Source organism: Elephas maximus, chromosome 3 (genome assembly GCF_024166365.1).
Source record: "Elephas maximus indicus isolate mEleMax1 chromosome 3, mEleMax1 primary haplotype, whole genome shotgun sequence".
NCBI lineage: Eukaryota > Metazoa > Chordata > Mammalia > Proboscidea > Elephantidae > Elephas > Elephas maximus.
Window position 1 is genome coordinate 96417512 of NC_064821.1, and position 18782 is coordinate 96436293.

Genomic DNA, 18782 nt, shown 5'->3' on the forward strand with positions numbered 1-18782 from the left:
GTAATTCTCCCTGTGACTGGCCACACTTCTTTCCATCTCATCATCTCTCTTTGCTTCTTTATTAGATTTCCACTCTCCTACATGACTCTTACACAGAGCACCAGGCAGAGGTCAGTGTGATCAAGGGGGAAAGTGAAACCGACCCTCTCCCAGTGTTTCACATAAAAACACAGCGGTGCACATGACCTTCTCTGTGCCGGGCTCACACAGACATGCCAATTTACTTGCTCAGATAAATGTCACCACTGTGCTAAAAAAGGTACCTGTACCCCATAATGTGGGATGCCAGCTGTGACCATGAGTTCATTTAACTTATGATACTGAGCACAACCCAGGGTTACGGTGTCAGTGGTAGAGACAGGTCATCATCAATAGTTATCAACAAATAAGGAGCTGGGAGGATTTCAAAGAGATAGAAACTTTAGCTAGACTTGAACATAAAATGAACAAACCAACCCATTGCCACTGAGTCGATTCTAACTCATGATGACCCCATGTGTTATAGAGTAGAACTGCTCCGTAGGTGTTTTTTTTTTTTTTTTTTTTTCGGGGCTGTAATTGTACAGAAGCAGATCACAAGGCCTTTCTTCCACTAGGGCTGCTGGGTGGGTTTGAACCACCAAGCTTTAGGTTAGTAATTGGGCGCAAACTGTCTGCACCACCCAGGGACCTTAGATAGAGTAGAACTTAACTAGAGGAGGAGAGAGGCATCCATGGAAGGGAGAACAACATGAACAAAGGCATGGAGGCAGAAAAGCGTGTGGCATGCAAGGTGATTCCAGTGGGGGAGAGGGCTGTATAGAAGGGTGTGCCTGGAAAAGAGATGGGAGCATATGGAGTCATGAGAGCCAAGCTCTAGAGCTCACACTTGCAAGTTATTGGAACTGGAAGTAAATGAGCCTAAATGTGTATCCTCCCACTGCCCTGTAGCAGATACGCTGCAGAAAACCCCTGCCCCCTGGGTCACACCGGGAGCCGGGAACGGACGGAAGGCAGCAGTCTTCATGCTGCACGCTTCAGCCATCCTGGAGCCAGGGACTTTTTAACCATCAGTACACGTGCGGGCCTTTTAAAATATACTCCTGCTTGGACCCTTTGGGGATTCTGGTTTAGGAAGCCAGCGGGGAGGCCTGGGCTTGAATTTTTCAAAAGCAGCTATGGTGAGTCTGCTCTGCAGCCCTGAGTGACTACCCTGCCCCAGAGTGGTTGCTCCCTGAGAGCACCCAGCCCTGGGCTGCCAGGAGCAGAAGCTTAGAGAATTGTGGTAGATGGGTGGGTGAGTGGGTGGGATACGGATCCGTGTGAGGCTAAAGGAAGGAGTGTTCCAGGACGTAGGCATTTGGAACCCAAAAACACATCACTTTCCCCCATGAAGTTTTCATTCTCTCTTGGTAGGAAAAATTTTAAAGTGCTTCCATTTTTCAGTAACATGGTTGCTTTGCACCAGCCCGAACTATATAATAAACAAAGAAAATGTATGAACACATACTGGCTTTTCTCAAGTTAATACTACATTCCATTTCCAGCCAAGAGAAAGCATGTTCTTGTGGTGGAAAAAGACCAGGCGTTTCCGAGCCAGGACTCAGAGAGCTGGAAGAGCATTTAGCCGCTGGGGAAACCAAGGCCCAGGGGAGGGGTCACTTACAGAAGCTCACATGATAATTTGTGGTGACAGCCCAGAGCCCTGACTTCTGACTAAGAATTTTTTTTAAGCTGAGTGACTTGCCCAAGGTCACACAGTCAGTTAATGGCAATGGTCAGTTAATGGTATGAATGCAGGTCTGTCTGACTCCAGGGTGCGCACAAGGGCCTCTGCCTTGGAGGTGTTCCTGTTCTGAGCAAGATGAGATGCCCAGGCAGGTAGGACGGTCAACAGTAAGGGACAGTGAGTGCTGCATAGCAAGAGCCCTGTGCTTCTTCCACCCATGCACTGACGGATTTGCTTGTTTTAAAAAATAACACTTTATTGTGTTTAAGGTGAAAGTTTACACAGCAAATTAGGTTCTGGTTTAACAATTTCTACACAAATAATTCAGTAATATCGGTTACATTTTTCACAATGTGTCATCATTCTCATTCATTCCATCCTGGTTGTACCATTTCCAGTACTCTAGTTTCCCTGCCCTCTTACCTTCTCATCTTTGCTTTAGAGTAAGTTTTTGACATTTTGGTCTCCTGTAGATGATTTTTAAGAAGAGCTCATTACTCATGGGTAATATTCTTTATTTTATGAGCCAATCTCTTATATAGCTAAAAGGTGACTTCAAGGGATAATTTTGGTTTAAGGTTTAAAGAGTATTTCAGGGCAATAGTCTTGGGGATTTCTCTTGTCTCAACCAGTCCAGTAAGTCTGGACTTTTTAAGAATTTGAGTTGTGTTCCACATTTTTCTCCTGTTCTATCAGAATCCATCTGTTGCGGCCCTGATCAGAAAAGTTGGTAGCCACACACTGATTTGGCGTGTTGTCAGTATCCCCCAAGCTGTGAACCCTCTAGGGCAGGAACAGTGCCTCATTCATCTCTGTATCTGCAGCGCACAGGACCAAGTACCCAGAAGGCACCACGGAATGATTGCTGAATTCACGAATCCATTCACTGGACGAGCATTTATTGAGTATCTATTATGTGGCAGGCACTTGACTAGGTGCTGAGAACCCAGAGTTGCACCTCAACAGAGTATTGGCTCTGATTTTATGGAGCTTATGGCCCCCTGGGGGAGAGGAGAGTGGTGGTTCGGTGGGAGAATTCTCACCATCCATGTGGGAGGCTGGGTTCAATTCCTGGCCAATGCGCTGCAAGCATAGCCACCACCCGTCTGTCATTGAAACCTTGTGTGTTGCAATGATGCTGAACAGGTTTCAGCAGAGCTTCCCGACTAAGACAGGCTAGGAAGAAAGGCCTGGTGACCTACTTCTGAAAAATCAGCCAATGAAAACCCTGTGGATCACAACAGTCTGGTCTTATCATGCATGGAATTGTCACGAGTTGAGGACTGACTTGACAGCTAATAACAACATGGCCCAGTGGGAGATAAACAGGCAAGCAAATGAACACATACAGAATGACAACTTACAGTGAGTGCCGTGGAGAAAAAGGAACAGGGCATAGTGACACATAGTGAGGGTGCTGATGAGTGGGGGTGGGTGGGAAAGCCTTTCTAAGAAAGCGACATAAGTTGAGATCTGAAGGAAGAGAAGGAGGAAGAGATGTAAAATGTTGGGGAAGAGTGTTCCAGGCAGAAGGAACAGCACGTGTGAAGACCCTGAGATGGGGAAGGGTTTCGTCAGCTTAAAGAGCTAAAAGGTCAGTGGGCACAGAGTGAGTGTGGTGTGAGATGAGGTCGTCGGGGAGGGGAGGCAGGGGCAAAGCATGCAGAGCCTCCCAGGCCATTGAAAGATTTTACACAAATTAATCACACAGCCCAATTCCCTTTTCAAGGGATCATTCTGGCCACTGGGTGGAAAATGGATGGGAGGAAAACAAGAACAGAAGCGAGGAGTCCAGTCATGTTACGGAGGAGTTCAGGCACAAGAAGAGAGTGCCCTGTACCTGTGCGGTGGGGATGTAGCTGTGTTCTACTTTGGGGAATATTCAGCTGGAGTTGATATGGACTGGCTGTGAGGGAGAGGGAATAATCAAGTAGAATCGAATAACTCAGTAGATGGAGCTGCCGTTCACTGATAAGCAGAAAACAGGAGAAGAAACTAGCTTGCAGGCTAAAATCTCAAGTTGTTATGTTAAGTTTGAAATGCTTGTGAGACATCCAAGTGGGGAGGCCAAATAGGTAGCCGAGTAAGAGAGTGTGGAGCTCAGAGGAGAGGTCTGAGAGGGGGAGCTAGATGTGGGAGCGTTCAGCTTGTCGGTGGTGTATTAAAGCCCTGAGGATGGACGCAAGAAGCCTGAGAAACCCCAGAATTTAGAGGTTGAACAGAGAGAAAGAAACTGGGATGGAAGGGTAGGGAGCCGGTGAGAAGCAGGCAGAGCATAAGGCCACAGAGAAGAGTATTTCAATAAGGAAAGAGTGATCCACTGTATCAACAACTGTGGACAGGTTATGTAGAGCCAGAACTGAAAGTGTCCTTTGGATTTAGAATTGTGGAGGTCACTGGTGGCCTTGACAGATTCACCCACTCAGGGGCTCAAAAGATGCATAAAGAGGAGGCAACAACCAGAGTGGTTGAGCAGTTAGGGAAGGCTTCCTGAGGGAGGTGGCATTTCAGCAAAGCCTTGAAGGCTGAGTCCCGAGAGGCCTAAATGCTGCCTTTAAGAAGCCAGGCTGCCCTTGACAAAGCCTCCCTGTGAGGAGCATAAAGTACCATAACTGCTGGCTTGCCTGGGGAGCATTATCTCTACCACACAAGAGGCAGAGGTTGGAGGAGCTGGACCAATTCTCAGAAGCAGTGAGTCTAGGGAGTCTGGTAACCATCCCGCAGGTGACAGAGCCCAATAACACACTAACATCCACCCCACCTCCAGGACACACAGGCTTGTTCACTTCCTTCCCAGCAGAGGTGTCCTGGGAAGTGAGGGTTTGAAACTACGACCTCAGAGTAAAGGGCTCTTAAACTTCACCTGGAGCACTCAGCTCATTACACATCTGGAAAAACTGAGGCCTAGGGAGAAGCAGAGTCTTGCCTAAGATCACCCAGCACATCAGTGCTATGGACCAAGGTGACTTCTCTACTGAATTTCTGTGGCTCTCACCCTACTAACTAGCCTGAATTCTTTAGCCTGGCATTCAAAGTCTTTCATAATTGGACAAGAGCCCACATTCCAACCTCATCTTCCACCATCTCTTCCTCAAGCTCCATGATCCAGCCCCCTGAATGTTTAGCATATACAAACATACAGTCTTATATAGTCCTTACAACAACCCTTTGAATTAGAGGTTATTATCCCCACATTACAGATGAGAAAACTGGGCTCAGAGAAATTTGATAACTTGTCTAGGGTTACACAGCCACTAAGGTACACAACAGAGCCATGATTTCATCTCTTGAGTATCTGCGAAGTCATCTTTTCCCCATGCCATGCATCTACTCATGATAAAGAGCCCCGCTCTGGGAAGCAATTTCTGAACACTCTGGCTCTGAGCTACCTTGGAGGAATCTCTCCACTGTCCCTGGTTCTATGTATCGCAGTCGATTGTGTGCATGTCTGCCTTCACCCTTGGACTGTGAATGCCTCAGGGGAACCCGACAGATATATATTAGCTGGATAATACCATAACAGGAATAAAGCAACTCCCATTCTACAGTGGGGAGGAAACTGAGGGACAAAGAGGTGAACTCGTTTGCCCAAGGCCCCACAGTGACAGAGCCATGTCATACAACTGCAAATCACTTGCTTAGTCCACTGAAAACATCTACATCCATTGGATGGGACTGAAATGACTGATGCCTGTGATACAGCCTATTGCCCATAAAACCCCCCAAATCACACTACTCCCAGGGGCTACAGCTGCAGTCCAGTGCCCATAGCAACAGCAGGGCACCTAGAGAATCTATCCTCTATTCCCTTCCCACGCCAGAAGGGCTAGCCAAGTCCCCTTCCCCATGATGCACTCCCCTCACCTGGAGACCACCAGTGGAAGGATCAGCATCTTCAACATCCTCATCAAGAGCTCTCCAGGGAACTGGAAGTAGCTAATCTCCTGAAAACACAGCAAGAGCTGGGGTTATGGCAGGCAATGAAGACATCACAGCTGACTAATTCTTTACGCTCTTCAAAACGCTCTCATCCCCACTCTCCTGGCTCAGTGTGTAACACATAAGCAGCACAGTCAATGGAGAAAGCATTGGCTTTGCGGTCAAACGAACCTGGCTTCCAGTCCTGGCTCCTCTCACACTACCTGTGCGGCCTTAACCAAGTTACTTGACCTCTCTGAGCTGGTTTCTCATCTGTAATATCAGGGCAATAACTACCTGTGGTGCAGTGAATTATTTAATATGGCCCTTCAAGCCATAGTACAGTCAGATTGCTCCTTAGAGGCAAGGATGGCGATACTATGTCTCACATACTTTAGACATGTTTTCAGGAGGTATCAGTCCCTGGAGAAAGATATCATGCTTGGTAAAACGGAAGGTCAGCAAAAGAGAAGAAGACCCTCAACAAGATGAAGTAACATGGTGGCTGCAACAATGGGGTTAAACGTAACAAAGTTTGTGAGCATGGCGGAGGACTGGTCAGTGTTTCGTTCTGCCGTACACAGGGTCACTATGAGTCAGAACTGATGCGACGGCACCTAACAATAACAACAGCCTCCTGGCACTTGGTAGAGCTAGGTTTGCCAACCAACGGAGCTAGAGCTGACCACCTTTGGCCTGAGGCTTACTGGCAGAGGAGGGTGCCTCTGGGTATTCATTGGCAGAGCTGAAAGGGCTTTGTAACACTTGCCCAAGTGGGTCAGAGGCCACACCAAGGGGTTGAGGGTCAGAGAGAGACCTGCTTGTGGGCACGGCTGTTGAAGAGACCGTCCTGATCAAAGAACTGTATCCTGAGCATTCTTAAACTTGAATTGTAATCTGTTGTTGTTGCTAGGTGCCGCCGAGTTGGTTCAAACTCATAGTGACCCTATGTACAATACAACAAAACACTGCCAGGTCCTGCGCCATCCTCGCAATCATTGCTATGCTTCAGCCCATTGTTGCAGCCACTGTATCAATCCATCTCGTTGAGGGTTTTCCTCTCTTTTGCTGACCCTCGACTTTACCGAGCATGATGTCTTTCTCCAGGGATTTGTCCCTCCTGATAACATGTCCAAAGTACATGAGACAAAGTCTCGCCATTCTCGCTTCTAAGGAACATTCTGGCTGTACTTCCAAGACAGACTTGTTCCTGCTTCTGGCAGTCCATGGTATATTCAATATTCTTCACCAACACTGTAACTCAAATGCATCAATTCTTCTTTGATCTTCCTTATACATTGTCCGGCTTTCACATGCATATGAGGCGATTGAAAATACCATGGTTTGAGTCAGGCACACCTTAATCTTCAAAGTGACATCCTTGATTTTTAAGACTTTAAAGAGGTCTTTCACCGCAGATTTGCCCAATGCAATATATGTTATTTGATTTCTTGACTGCTGCTTCTATGAGTGTTGATTGTGGATCCAAGTAAAATGAAATCCTTGACAACTTCAATCTTTTCTCCATTTATCATGACGTTGCTTATTGTTCTAGTTGTGAGGATTTTTGTTTTCCTTATATTGAGGTGTAATCCATACTAAAGACTGTAGTCCTCTTCACTTCAGCAAGTAAGGTTGTATCATCTGCATATCTAAGGTTGTTAATGAGTCTTCCTCCAATCCTGATGCTGTGTTCTTCTTCACATAGTCCAGCTTCTCAGATTATTTGCTCAGGATACAGATTAAATAAGTATGGTAAAAGGATAAAACCCTGAAGCACACCTTTCTTGATTTTAACCACCCAATATCCCCTTGTTCTGTCTGAACAACTGCCTCTTGGTCTATGTACATGTTCCTCATGAGCACAAGTGAATGTTCTGGAATTTCCATTTTTTGCAATGTTATCCATAATTTGTTATGATTCACACAGTCGAATGCCTTTGCATAGTCAATAAAACACAGGTAAACATCTTTCTGTATTCTCTGCTTTTAGTCAAGATTCTTCTGACATCAGCAATGACATTCCTGGTTCGATGTCCTCTTTTGAATTCTGCTTGAATGTCTGGCGGTTTCCTGCTGATGTATTGCTGCAACTGCTTTTGAATTATATTTAGCAAAATTTTACTTGCATGTGCTATTAATGATATTGTTCAATAATTTCTGCATTCCGTTGGATCACCTTCTTTGGAATGGGCACAAATATGATATCTTCCAGTCAGTTGGCTGGGTAGCTGTCTTCCATATTTCTTGGCATAGACGAGTGAGCACCTCCAGTGCTGCAAGTGTTTGTTGAAACATCTCATTTGGTATTACATCAATTCCTAGAGCCTTGTTTTTTGCCAATGCCTTCAGTGTATCTTGGACTTCTTTCAATACCATCGGTTCTTGATCATATGCTACCTCCTGAAATGGTTCAACATCAACCAATTTTTTTTGGTATAGTGACTCTGTGTATTCCTTCCATCTTCTTTAGATGCTTCCTGCACCATTCAATATTTTGCCCATAATCAAAAAAACCAAACCCAGTAACGCTGAGTTGATTCCGACTCATAGCGGCCCTATAGGACCGAGTAGAACTGACCCATAGAGTTTCCAAGGAACGCCTAGTGGATTTGAACTGCCAATCCTTTGGTTAGCAGCCGTAGCACTTAACCACTATGCCACCAGGGTTTCCATTTTGCCCTCAGAACCCTTCAAAATTGCAACTCGGGGCTTGAATTTTTTTTTCTTCAGTTCTTTCAGCTTGAGAAATGCTGAGCATGTTCTTCCCTTTTGGGTTTCTAACTCCAGGTCTTCGCACAGTTCGTTTTAATACTTTACTTTGTCTTCTCGAGCCACCCTTTGAAAACTTCTGTTCAGCTCTTTTACTTCATCATTTCTTCCATTTGCTTTTGCTATGCTCAAGAGCAAGTTTCAGAGTCTCTTCTGACATTCATTTTGGTCTTTTCTTTCTTTCCTGTCTTTTTAGTGAACTTTTGCTTTCTTCATGTATGATATCCTTGATGTCATCCCACAACTCCTCTAGTCTTTGGTCTTTGGTCATTAGAGGTCAATAAATCAAATTTATTCTTGAGATGGTCTAAATTTAGGTGTGATATATTTAAGGGCTTACTTTGGCTCTCGTGGACTTGTTTTAATTTTCTTCAGTTCCAACTTGAACTTGCATATGAGCAATTGATGGTCTGTTACACAGTCAGCTCTTGGACTTGTTCTGGCTGATGATATTGAGCTTTTCCATCATTTCTTTCCACAGATGTAGTCAATTTGATTCCTGAGTATTCCATCTGGTGAGGTTCATGTATATAGTCACCATCATGTTGTTAAAAAAAAAAAGGTATCTGCAATGAATAACTCATTGGTCTTGCAAAATTCTATTGTGCAATCTCCAGCATCATTTCTATCACCAATGCCGTATTTTCTATCATCCGTCTGTTTTGTTTCCAACTTTCACATTCCAATCACCAATAATTATCAATGATTAATTTCATACTGCATAAATCTTCAGTTTCTTCATCTTTGGCATTAGCGATTGGTGTGTAAATTTGAATAATAGTTGTAACATGTTACTTTCCTAATAAACCCCATAACTCTGGGTATTGTCTGTGAGTTCTGGGTGGCCATTGCAACAAATTATTGAACCCAGCAGAGTAGTAGAGAGTGCCATGGGCAGGACATTTGGTGTCAGAATTGGTAAAAAGGTCGGAGAGAAGGAGGTATGTCTGATCTTCATCTCATAGGAATTAGCCTGGGGCTGTTGATCTCGATTCTCCTTTCCCTTTTCAAGTTAGACAAGGAGGTCAGATGCCCCTGCCACGCCATTTTTACACTACCCAATAGGATCATTGTTGTTGTGTGCCTTCAAGTTGATTCTGACTCATAGTGACCCTACAGGACAGAGTAAAACTGCCCCATAGGGCTTCTTAGGCTGTAATCTTTATGGGAGCCAATCGCCAGGTCTTTTCTCCCATGGAGTGGCTGATGGTTTGAACTGCCAACCTTTTGGTTAGCAGCTAAGTGCTTAGCCATTGTACCACCAAGGCTCCTTATAGGATCATTGTTGTTAGGTGCCGTCAAGCCAGCTCTGGCTCATAGTGACCCTAAGTACAACAGAAGGAAACACTGCCCAGTCCTGTGCCATCCTCAAAATCGTTATTATGCTTGAGCCCATTGTTGCAGCCACTGTGTCAATCATTAGGAGGCTTAAATGAGAGAATGCACATAAAGCACTTAGCATAGTGCCTGGGTGAGAGTAAACGTTGAGCAATCATGATGAATAACAGCCTCCCACCCCCATTCACCTGCCTGTCATCCCTAGTATTAATAGCTATCTCATCTAGGAAATGGTAAGTGGCAAGAAGGCAGAACTGTGTATTGTCCACATACTCATTCTAATTTCCAGGTCTGATTTGTGAGGAGATTGACTCATAAACAGACCGTGGCATTCTTGTGATTCAGCTTCTCCAACTGTATCGGGTCCACTTTCTCCCTACACACTTTGCTTTTACAGGCTGCTATCTTTTTTTATCAACCATCAACCAGGACGGAGACCCTGGTGGTGTAGTGGTTAAGAGCTACGGCTGCTAACCAAAAGATCAGCAGTTTAAATCCACAAGGCGCTCCTTGGAAACCGTATGGGGCAGTTCTACTCTGTCCTATAGGGTCTCTATGAGTTGGAATTGACCGGACAGCAATGGGTTTGTTTTTTTGGTTTTATCAACCAGGACAGGATTACCCAATAAACAAGACTTACTTGTGCGTATTTACTAATCTGTAGTGAACAAAATTTTTTTTTTTTTTTAGTGAACAGTCCCACCTGTTTTTCACCACATCAAAGATGGGTCTCAGTGGGTATCAACCACTCCCAGTGGGTCTCACATTGCAAACAATGAAAAAGAGAGAATCTGATTGGATTAGTGAGACATCACTCAGTGTGAAGAGCTCCTATTGGCCAGAGTTCTCTTGTCAGGTGGTCTCATAGGCTGCTGGTCCAGCCTATCCATGGAGCCTTTGATCAGAGCCCAAATCCTAATAGGGTCACATAATCCAAGTCTCTCAATTGAAGCAAGATGGGATTGCTGGAAAAAAAAAAAAAAAAAAAAAAACTCGTTGCCTTGGAGTCATTCCGACTCATAGCGACCCTATAGGACGGAGTAGAAATGCCCCACATGGTTTCCAAAAAACGCCTGGTGGATTTGAAATGTCAACCTTTTGGTTAGCAGGGGACGCTCTTAACCACTAAGTCACCAGGGTTTCTGGGATTGCTAAAGCCAGTTAAATTTGAATTTCGGGGAAACAAGGAATAATTTGTTCTTTACTTATACTAGTTTATTTTACTTTGTTTTGCTAAATTTGGCACTTCAGCTGCTTTCCTCAGAGGATAAGGCTGTGGGTGAGGCAAGCACATGGATGCTCAAACTCCATCCAAGTAAACGTTTTGTACTTGCCTTTTTTTCTTCTTCTTTTTTAAGCCAAACATTACATTTGATTAGTGATCCGATGCTTTGAAAAGCCCCAAATCATTGAATCTGGATAGGAGAAGGGGTTTTGAAGACCTTGTATTCTAGCCCACCATCTTTATAGATGAGGTAGCTGAGCTGGGAAAGGGAGGTGCTGTGCCCACACAGCAAGTTGGCAGTAGTGCAGGACCAGAAATCATGCCACATAGTCCCATTCTGGTACAGTTTCCAACACACGAGAAACGAACATTTTTTTATATCCCTCATGGTTTTATGTTTTTAATTAATTTTAATGCATGCATATGTTCTTTAAGTTATAAAATGCTATAATGTGAAGGAAGGCATTGCCTCACCCCTCTCTATCCCCAACCCCCAGCTTCCCAGCAGCAAACACTCTCAACTCCTCTAGCTGTTTCCCCTAGTATCATTATTTCTAAATGATGTTTATAATGCTGTTTCTTGATTTACCGTTTTGACCTCTATTAAATTCCCTGCCATAATAGGTGTTATGGATTAAATTGTGTCCCCCCAAAATGTGTGTTAACTTGGCTAGACCATGATTCCCAGTATTGTGTGATTGTCCACTACTTGTCATCTGATGTGATTTTCCTGTGTCTTGTAAATTCTACCAGTATGATGTAGTGGAGCCCTGGTGGTGTAGTGGTTAAGAGCTCAGCTGCTAACCAAAAAGGTCAGCAGTTGGAACCCACCAGCCACTCCTTGGAAATCCTATGGGGCAGTTCTGCTCTCTCCTATATGGTTGCTATGAGTCAGAATCAACTTGATGGCAAAGAGTTTGGTTTGTGTTTGTGTTATGATGTTAATGAGGCAGGATTAGAGGCAATTATGTTAATGAGGCAGGACTCAATCTATTAGATTTTGTTGTGTGTTGAGTCAATCTCTTTTGAGATATAAAAAAGAGAAGTGAGCAGAGAGATAGGGGGACCTCATACAACCAAGAAAGTAGTGCCAGGAGCAGAGTGCGCTCATTGGGCCCAGGGTCTCTGTGATGAGGAGCTCCTAGACCAGGGGAAGATTGATGACATGGACATTCCTCCAGAGCCAACAGAGAGAGAAAGTCTTCTCCTAGGGCTGGCACCCTGAATTTGGACTTCTAGCCTCCTAAACTGTGAGAGAATAAATTTCTATTTGTTAAAGCCATCCACTTGTGGTATTTCTGTTAGAGCATCACTAGATACCTAAGACAATAATTCCTCCTCCCATTTTTCCTCCTCCCATTTCCCAGTTATAGTTATGTCAATTTTTAGTTAAATCAGCCTTCAAAGTTTATACCATTTTGTTTCTCCAGTTTTGTTCACAGCTGAGCTAAGTGGTGTACTACAACCATGACTCCTTTCTTGTACAAACCTTCATTTTTTTTCCTGAAGTTAATAATTGCCTGGTTTTTTATATGTCTTGTTTTCTATGAACCACTCATTAATTTCTTTCAAATGCTTTAACATCTCTATCAAAATATCTATCAACAGTATTTTCCATGTACTCAAGTACATCGGTTCATTTTCATCACTGCTGGGACCTCACTCCAAGAACTCTCCATCTCCTGTCCTTTGGACAGGTCGCTCTCTAGGCCCAGTGGTTGTCATGGGTCTTTTCTTCACTGTCATCCTTGTTTTGCTGGAACATCTCCTTTGGTGGCTTCATGAGTAAAGGTTGGTGGGAGAGAAATTTTTCTGAGTCTTTACATGAGTAAAAATACCTTATTCTACTTTACCTCTGATTAATAGTCTGGTCATATGTAAGATTCTTAGCTGACAATCATTTCTCCAGAGTTTGAAAGCATTCCTCCAGTGTTGCTTAAGATGTTTGAAGCCATTCTTATTTCCATAAGACCCAGTTTATTACCTCAGAAACATTTAAGAATCATTTGTTTAGCTTCAGTTTTCTGGTTCCTCGGGGCAGGTAGGGAAATGGAGATGCGTGGATGAGGAATCCCCTGACAACATGAACTGGAAGGGACCTAGGGGTCTAACTGCTTCAGTTACAAAATTCCAACCAGTGTTCCCGATTTCAATCCCATGCCTCACCCCCTGCCTCCTACAATGCCTTGCACTCGAGCCCAGAGCCCTTCTGGAATTCTCTGAGACAAACCAACTTGGCATCTGCCTCTACATATCCAAGCTTTTAGTTTCCCCTACTCTACTAAATCAGATCCTTCAACTCCACCCACCTCCCATCTTGCCTAAATTTGTCATAGTATCTCAACGTCTATTTTCTCCTTTTTTATTCTCTTTGTTCTTGGGGGCTTGTATGTTTGAAACATTCCTTTATTCTAGTTTTAGTAGAACTCCAGGAGGGAAAGGAAAATGGATCCAATTGCAGTCCACCGTGGTTTAACCGGAAGTCTTAAAATGGTCTGTATTTTTAAATGAGATACTCATAACCCAAATAAAATCTTGTGATTTTATAAGTTCTTTTAAAAAATAGGACATTTGATCATTTCCAAAATTGATGATGATTTTTGCCTGTTGCATAAGTTTACAAAATGAGAAGGGTTTGGTTTCTGAGTCACATGCAAAGAGATCAAACAGAGAAATCCTGCATTTCAAAGTAAGTCACTGAGAAAGCCAATTCTTGCCAAATAATTGTTCTAGGACTCCATATCCTTCCTTCAGTGTATCTGGCAGGTTAACCCAGACTGGAATACATTTGCATTTCCAGACAGATGGAGAAGGCAGCTTTGGCAAAGGAGGTCCCAGATGAGTTTGGCTTTTAATAATAGGCATTCCAATTTGTTTTCACAAAATAATCTCCCTGTAGGCAATATATTTTTGTCACTGAGGAAGATTAAAAAGATCAGATTCTTTGGGTCATTGCCAATTTAATTCAACAAATAGTTGAGGGTTCTTTCTGTGCCTAGTGCTGACCTTGGCTCACATGTTCATTCAAGAAAGCCCATATGATGTTCAGAAAGTTGGAATCTGGTGGGAGAAATAGATGCCTCCATAAACAGCTCTGAAGCAAGGCAGCCAGTAGCTATGTTACAAAGGGGAATGAGCATGGGAGGAGAGTATTATTTCAAGTGCGGGCTGGTCTGGAATTATATAAGATATGGAATATGAGATGGTTCTTGATGTAGATAGGACATCAACAGATAAATAAGGGAGGGAGGGTTGAAGTAACATTCACTGAACACCTACCAAGTCCTAGGCACTGATGAATCCTTTACAAGCTTTGTTTGACCCTCACAATAACTTTTGTAGATACTTCCATCCTCTCCATTTTACAGATAAGGAAAATGAGGCCCAGAGAGGAGCTATGGTTTTGCCCAGGGCCACACAGCCATTTACCAGCAGAGTCAAAGTTCCTCCAAAGTCCATTTAAAAAAAAAAAAAAAAATCTGTTGCTGTAGCTGTTGAGTCAATTCCAACTCATGATGACCCCATGTGTAACAGAATAGAACTGTTCCATAGGGTTTTCTTTACCGAAGCAGGTCGTCAGGCTTGCTTCTGTGGTGCTGCTGGATGGGTTCAAACCGCCAACCTTTCGGTCAGTAGTTGAGTGCAAACGCTCTTTTCCACCCAGGGACCTCCAGAGTCCATTCTTTCCTCTCTAAATAACTGCAAGCGGTTTAACAGTGTAGTAATTGTGGTAATAGTGGGCTCAATTCCCAGGGAGGGGTATTTTCCTTTTAATAGAAGACCAACTCAGTGCCTTAAGCCCTGTTGTAGAGATAGTGTTGGACATCAGTGGGCTACAGGAAGAGGAGTTTTCTGAAACAGGGAATTTTCCAGGGGCACATCTGAGTGTTCCTACCTCTCCCTTGAGGAGCGAGGCTGACAGGGAGAGAGATCCTTCCCTGGGCGAGCCACCTTCATCCTTATAGTTACCCAAACCAGAAATCTGAGGACATGCCTTGCCTCCTGCCTCCCAACCGCCCATCCAATCTGCCACTCCATCCTGAAGGCTCTTCTTTGGGAAGAGTTCTCACATCTGTCCCTTTCATTCCCACCGTCATACCTCACCCCTGAAGCTGCCTCCTCACTCAGCCTCCTCCCTCGCCCACACCCCATTTTCCACTCAGCACCAGAGGGGCCTTCCCAAAGCTCAGATCTGACTATATCATCCCCCTGCTCAAAGGCTTCTGATGGTTGTCCCAAGTCCAAATTTGGTGATGGGACCTAGAGATCTGCTGGACCCTGTGCCCCAGCCCCTGCCTCACACGAGTGGCTGGCTCCACACACCCGAGTCACATGTGCCCTGTGTCTTTGCTCCTGCTGTTACCTCTCCTAGAATGCCCTTCCTTCTGTGTCTTCCTGGGTATCTATTCCTAGAAGCTTCCTTTGGGAAGCCTTCCCTCCACCACAGTTCTCAGTGTGGCGGTTATTGTAATGTGGCACCCTTGCCTTTCACCTGGGCATGACTCAGGCTTGTAACCACTGCTCCAGCCATTTTAGTGGGGTCTCACTCTAGTCCTGCATGTTTTTTTATCACACCCATGTTACTGAGGAGAAAGCTGAGACCCAGAGAGGCAAAGTGACTTGCCCAGTGTCACATTGCCAGGGAACTGTGGCGCTGGAATGTGACCCTAGATACCTCAGGCAGGCACACCCCTCCCAGACGGGGATCCTGTAATGTTCCCAATGGCTGACCTGTGGCGAGAGGCGCCGAGTTCTCAAGAAAAAGCCGAGGAGGCAGCCTACGATGACAGACAGCACAGACAGGATGAGCAGTCCATTCCGCCTGCACACGTCCCTCCCTCGCGCCAGGATGGCACCTGGCAACATGGTGAGCCCAGCCTGCTGGCACGGGGCACAGCACCATTCCATGTGCATGAGGCCAGCAGGGCACATGGGCCCAGCCGGGGACTCTGTCTGCTCAGCAGGCAGGTGGTCAGGGTCGTTAGGGACCAGTTGCCCACCCCACGGCCATGGCCTGTATGGCCACTCCAGAGGGAAGCCACAATCCTATTACCAGCTGCATCATGAGGAGCCTGGAGGAGATTAAAGCCTGGGAAATTAGAGCAGGCCACGTGGTTGGGGGTTCAGACTTCAAAGCCAGGGGAGGGGATCAGGTAGTGGTGGGAGGAGCAGGAGAGTCATCTGGTTGGTTGGTTTGATTTTTACCTCCGCTTCATTCCAGAAAGCACTGAAGGTGATAAAATCCTAGTAACTGATAACATTAATTATTTACTGTGCACTGGGTGCCTTTCTAGAAGAAAATTACTTGTATTAGCACATTTAGTCCTAATACCAACCCCAAGAAATATCACCGTTTTACAGATGAGGAAACTGAGGCACAGAGAAGTTGAGTAAGGAGCATGCACTGTGTGCCAGGCCTATTCTAGTTGCTTTACCTATGCTAATCATAGGGACTCATCCTAATACCACCTGGATTCCCACCTTTATTTTACTAAAAGGGAGACTGAGACCGCAGGGGCCGGAATCCCTTGGCCATGGTCACAGAACTAGGAAGTAGCAGAGTGAAATTCAGGCCTATGTTGTTTTGGTTTCTACCACAGGAGCAGATGTATGGGTTCAAGCACATTTGGCGTATCATGGGGAATGTAGGATTTGAGTTCAGTGAACCTGCGTTCAAATTTGGGCTCTGCCACTCACATGAAATAGGTATAATGAGATTTACCTTTCAGGGCTGTTTTTAGGCCTAAAGCCCTTGGCAGCCTGTAGGTCCTTGGGGCCTATTATTTTTAAAGATGACAGGACCCAAGAGACCGGCACTCATGTCACAGCTCTGCTACTCACTACCTGTCTGACCTTGAACAAGCCATTGAATCTCACTGTGCCTCAGTTTCCCCATCCGTAAAACAGAGAATAATAGCATCTACTTCATTAGGGCTGGAGCAGAATCCCACACAGGGAATATTTGTGAAAGCAGTGTTGGACTGTAATGTGCTGAGCAGGGGAAGGGCTGTTAGGATCATCACCACACTTAGCTTTTTTGGCAAAAGGTTTTTCTGTTTGCTATTTCTTGTGGCCTGGCCTGCCCTTTAAAGCCAGAGGGAATTAATCCTCGTGTATTTCACCAGGAATCCGTAATCCCATTAGGGGCAGTCAGGCGGCAGCAGGGAACGCAGCTGGGGTAGTGGTGAGATGTAATGGGGGTGGGGCGTGCACCGGGGCTGCTCCTCCTGACGCCCATGGGGAGGGGTGGGGAGGATAGTGGGGACAGAGCGAGGAAGCCACGAGGGGGTGGTTAGGGAGGGGAACTGGGGTACAGTCCCCAAACTCATGGACAGCTCCCTACTGGGAAGATACACTTAGATTCTGGCCCCCACTTAAGCAGCTCTGAGACCTTGGCAAGTCCCTCCTGTCTCTGGCCTCGGTCTTGCCCTATATAGGATGAAAGAAATGGGGTAGTGCTTTCTAAGGACTCTTCAGTTTAACAAACCAGCCTTCCAAAGCCCCTCCTCTTTGCCAGGCTGAGCAGCTCTTGGGGAAAGGGGCAAACACAAGTCTGATTTCTCCCCCCAGTTCTGACACCTAAAATCAAGAGTTTCCTGATATACTTTCAACTCCAACAGTTGTCTCATTTTCCAGTTAACCAGGTCGTTCAGTTACTATCTGAAGAGAAAACAGAGTAGATATTTAGATGTTGCATTTTGAACAAGGTCCAGGCCTGGCCTTTGGCTGTGCCAGGAAGTAGGTGAGTCTTACTTTCTACTCCAGCTCTGAGACTCTGATTCCCAGGGTGCCCCTCCCAACTGCCTGTTCCATTCTCCCCACACCACCCCACCACTGCCTGCCTCTCCCTTTCTTTCACTGCTCCCACTGTCTGCAACAGAGGAATCACTTCACTCATTCAAGCACACGTTCTGGGAGCACCCATCCCATGCCAACTCTCCTGGGTACCTTGAAAGACCCAGCAGTGACTCAGACACAGTGCCTGCTCTCAGGGAGCTTATGAGAGAATTGAGGGGATCCAGAAAGGACTGCAGTTCCTGGGTGGTGTAAATGATTAACACTCTTGGCTGTTAACTGAAAGGCTGGAGGTTCAAGTCCACCCAGAGGCACTTCAGAAGAAATGTCTGGTGACCTACTTTCAAAAAATGAGCCATTAAAAACCTTATGGTCCACGGTTCTATTCTGACACACATGGGGTCACCATTAGTCTGAATCAACTCGACTGCAACTGGTTGGTTAAGAAAAGACAAATTCACCCTAAGGTGTAACTGACTGATAATGAGCTTAATAAGGATATTTGCAAATCAAATCAAAAGTCTCGGGGATCAGAGCCCTTTAATTTTTCCTCATAGAATGTTACTGTATTATATGCAAATTTTTCCATAATTAAAAACAAGTTTGGGAAATGCTAGGTGAAACAATGTTAAACAGGTTCTTTGCTCCAGGACTTCTCAAAGTCAGAGCGTGAGTTCAAATCCTAGCTCTACCACTTACTAGCTGTGTGACCTTGGGAAAGTTTCTTAACCTCTCTGAGCCCATTTTCTTATCTGTGAAATGGGGATAGTATAACAGCACCAAAGGAGCCCTGGAGGCACAGTGGTTAAGTGCTTGGCTGCTAACTGAAAGGTCGGGGGTTCAAATCCACCAGCTACTCTGTGGGAGAAAGATGTGGCAGTCTGCTTCTGTAAATATTGCAACCTTGGAAAAGTTATGGGGCAGTTCTACTCTGTCCTATAGAGTTGCTATGAGTCAGAATCAACTCAACTAAATGGCAATGTGTATAGCAATACCTGGCTCAGGGGATTGTGATGTGAGTCAAAT

General features: G+C 45.1%; 1 protein-coding gene across 1 annotated transcript in view; it reads right to left on the minus strand.

Annotated features, from left to right (window-relative positions):
- Positions 1 to 15842, minus strand: part of SLC1A7 (solute carrier family 1 member 7) — a 50817-nt gene extending 34975 nt beyond the window's left edge. The window contains exons 1-2 of the mRNA XM_049879276.1: positions 15693 to 15842; positions 5573 to 5652 (exon numbers count right to left, since the gene is read on the minus strand). Of these exons, the coding sequence (XP_049735233.1) occupies positions 5573 to 5652; positions 15693 to 15827 (215 nt within the window). The 5' untranslated portion in view covers positions 15828 to 15842. The remainder of the gene's footprint in view (positions 1 to 5572; positions 5653 to 15692) is intronic.
- Positions 15843 to 18782: the final 2940 nt, after the last annotated feature.